General features: G+C 32.8%; 1 protein-coding gene across 1 annotated transcript; it reads right to left on the reverse strand.

The window, feature by feature from the left end:
• Positions 1-1278: 1278 nt before the first annotated feature.
• gtf2h5 (general transcription factor IIH, polypeptide 5) lies at positions 1279-2504 on the reverse strand. Its single transcript, XM_079830439.1, has 3 exons — positions 2441-2504; positions 2177-2264; positions 1279-1793 (listed from the first exon to the last, which is right to left on the reverse strand). The coding sequence occupies exons 2-3, from the start codon at positions 2209-2211 to the stop codon at positions 1613-1615; spliced, it is 216 nt and encodes a 71-aa protein (XP_079686565.1). The 5' UTR covers positions 2212-2264; positions 2441-2504; the 3' UTR covers positions 1279-1612.
• Positions 2505-3980: the final 1476 nt, after the last annotated feature.

The raw sequence follows: 3980 nt of genomic DNA on the forward strand, positions 1-3980 counted from the left end.
TGCTCACCCTGTACAACACTGTAGCCTGGTCAGTACCTGGATGAGAGACCTCATGGGAAAACCAGGATGCTTCTGGAAGAGCTGTTAGTGAGGCCAGCAGGGGGCGCTGCTCACCCTGTGGTGGGTCCTAATGCCCCAGTATAGTGATGGGGACACTGCACTGTAACAAGATGAGGCATTAAACCCAGGTCCTGGTTCTCTGTGGTCATTAAAAACCCCATGGCACTTCTCGTAAAAGAGTCCTGGCCAAATTCCCTCCACTGGTCTTTATCATTCATAGCCTCCTAATAATCCACTGAATATGCTTGATCACTCTCTCTCCTCTCCACCTATAGCTGGTGTGTGGTGTGCGCACCGCTGAGCTGAGCTGAGGTTGTGGAGGAGAAACCACCTGATATGATAGTAAAGCACTTTGGGTGAACAGTAGTACACAGCGCTGTATACAGTGCATCCGGGAAGTATTCACAGCGCTTCACTTTTCCCACATTTTTTGTTACAGCCTTATTCCAAAATGGATTCAATTAATAATTTTCCCCCTCAAAAAGCAAGTTTTTTTACTACATATTAATGATCTTGATTGTGTTTTCTCTTAAATAAATAGAACTATATCTGTTTTCTAAGAGGTTAAATGTTTGAAAATGATTCGTCAGAAATTTCAGTTATCAGTTACATTAATAAAGTAATTGAAATAGTTACACTACTTATTACTTTAAAACAATTTTTTTTTAAGGAACTTGTAATCTGTTACCTAATACATTTAGAAAGTAACCTTCCCAACACTGCTTGTTATATTTGTATGCGCACACTGGAAGCTTTAGTACCCAAAAAATTCCTTGTGTGTGCAAGCACACTTTGCAATAAAGCTCTTTCTGATTCTGATGGTCTTCTTTGGAAACAAAAATAAAGGAAATAGCACCTTATTGTGGTGTTGTATAACCATTAAGTTGAACTTTTTAGGTGAACTCCAACTTTTTAGGTGATTTTTTAAAGAGAAAACCGGACCACTTTCCCTTCCTCAGTCAAGACATGCTGTGCATTTTGGAAATGTAATGCCATTGACTCTTGACACCATATGGTAAACTCAATCACCAGTTTCCTGACCACATACACACCTCGATTGTCTAAATACCCAATAATACACTTCTGCTTAATCTGGCATCTCACTAGAAATGAGTAGACTGCTATATAGCAGTACTATATAGCAGTCTGCTAGCTTTTAAGACTAATCGCAATGCATACAGGAAGAAAATGAAGTACATACTTTGTTATATTGTCTTAAGTTTTTTATTTTATTTGATGCTTGTTTGCATGTATATAAATATCAACGTCTTCAACCATCAGTAGTATGATGTACTTTATACAATTCTGAAATGATAAAAAAAAGTAAATAATACATAATAATGAGTTGTTTCTTTTTTCTGCAGCTAATGCGATTCTCCACTCAAAACAATTCACTTTCAGAACACAGCAATGACTGAAGATCATGCAACTTAAAGCACAAAATTCATCATTCTGGTGGGAAGTCATCTTTATATTTCAGTTGCATCTGTCCAATTGTGCTGCAAGAATCTCCACATCCATCTGCTCTCACAGACTGTAGAGTCTGCTGTGTTTATTTCTGGGTGATGGGGAATGAATTCTGGTCCATCAGTTCTCCTACTCGCTCCTGGAGAATCTGCACGACTTCAGCTAGGATGAAAACATGCGTGTCATCCAAATCCTGGATGATGAATTTCTTCCCCAACGCTGACGTCTCATCCAGATATAGAAGAAACTGCTTCATGGCCGGGTCACTGTTACATATTTTAAAGGAAGAGACATGAATGAAGGTGCACTGGAGCATGATTTTTATTTTAAAGGTGCCTTCAGAATTGTTTGTTTGTTAGGCATTGACTGGGTCAGTGATGATATATAACACAGATAAAAAGGGTGTCAAAATTGTGCCTTTAGGGGTACAACAGCTTGCTTGTCACTAGGGAAGTACCCTAAAAGGGCATCTTTGTACCTTTTTTTTTTACCACAAAAGGTTAATAGTACTACCTTAAGGTACGAATTTGTACTCTAATGAACTAATATGCACCTTTTAGGAGTAAAAAAGATACAATGACAAGCTGCTGTACCCCTAAAGGTACAATTTTGACACCCCTTGTGTACCTTTACGTTTAGTGAAACTTACCATTCAACGAGAACTCCTTTTAAGACGTTAACCATTTTGGACGGGGTGTGTTAACCGCGGTTCCTTCAGTTAAAGCGTTTGTTTCTCTCTGAGGACAAAGGCAATTTTGTTTTGAACATTAGAAATACATAAAGTTAGCAGTACACGATGAATGTTAGTTTACGCTACAAACGTTTGACATATTATGCGTCTCTCCAAACACATACGCACGTCTTATGACCTTACAAACCAGAATGTTGAAGAAAATTAAACATTGACACTTACATTACCGTCTAGTAACCTATGCTAGAAACAATAGTCTTCCTCTACTGACTGACTAGAGTTCAATATCTGAGCTCTACTGTCCTCTGCTGGAGAGGAGTGGAGTCCTGCTTCATTCACAGAAGAAAAAGCTGCTAATTATAATAGCAAAAGTATGATTTAAGTGGAATATAAAGGTAGGATAGCCTGGCTCAGCCCTCCTACGTACTTCCACTCAGTTTCTATTCTCCTTCAGTACGAATGAAATGTACGAGAGTCTGGTAGGACCATGGTAAAGTTAGGATTCACAGCTTTATTCATTGTGATAAAGATTTGACAATTGTTGTGCCTTGCACAGTCACCATCAAAATAAAATCAGTCCCATGCAAGTACTACAATTAATCCACTAATACAAAAAAATACTGGAAAGTTACAGCCAACATCACTACCAACCTGTCTGAGGTAGGGAATACAAGGAAGGCTGGTGAGTTAAGAAAATAAGGCTAGTTTTTAAGTCTGTTACTACATTTATTTCTTCTTCCAAGAAAAATAAATAAAACTGACTTTCTCTAAATGACGTTTAAAATGTGCCATGATATAGTAAACCATAAACTTTACCCTCATTTCTTTTTTGTTATAGCTTAAAGTTAAAATAAATGCTGAAACGTTATCATTTAAAATAATTTAAGTGAAATACAGTACAAGGCAATGGTGAAGTGGACAAAACGTGAAAAGGTAAACCTAGATGTTTTGACAAAGCATATTCATATTGGCAAGAATTCATACATGGGAAACATAAAATAAAATAAATAAATAAAACTGAGAGGTCAGTGGTGTTCCCATTTCACAAATACATGGACTGGAAATTATGGAAGCTTGTTTCCACCACAGAATACAAAATAAATGTAATTGCGACTTTTTATCTCACAATTTTCACAATTGCGACATTTTATCTCACAAACAGGCCTTTTATTGCATTATATAAAGCCACAATTATCTTTTAAAATGTTTTATTCTGTGGGGGAAACGAGCTTCCATATGAAATGATTGAAGGATTCATGAAACAAAAAAGTTGAGTTGCAATTTTAGCACTCTTTTTCAGTCATAGGTAAAACTAATATATATATATATAATATATATATATATATATATATATATATATATATATATATATATATATATATATATATATATATATATATAATATATATATATATATATAATATATATAATATATATAATATATATATATATATATATTATATATAATATATATATATATATATTATATATAATATATATATATATATATATATATAATATATATATATATATATATATATATATATATATATTATATATAATATATATATATATATATATATATATTATATATAATATATATATATATATATATATATATATATAATATATATATATATATATATATATATATATATATATATATATATATATATATATATATATATATATATATATATATATATATATATTTTTTTTTTTTTATTTTTTTTTTTATTATTTTTTATTTTTTTTTTTTTTT

The sequence above is a fragment of the Gobio gobio genome (assembly GCF_949357685.1).
Source record: "Gobio gobio genome assembly, chromosome: 12".
NCBI lineage: Eukaryota > Metazoa > Chordata > Actinopteri > Cypriniformes > Gobionidae > Gobio > Gobio gobio.

What these genes read in the sequence shown, in the direction of transcription:
- gtf2h5 (XM_079830439.1), bottom strand. Translation starts at nt 2,211, where the DNA reads ATGGTTAACGTCTTAAAAGGAGTTCTCGTTGAATG. An exon ending in AAAGGAGTTCTCGTTGAATG is followed by an intron (nt 1,794 to 2,176) that starts GTAAGTTTCACT and finishes AATATGTAACAG; the next exon opens with TGACCCGGCCATGAAGCAGT.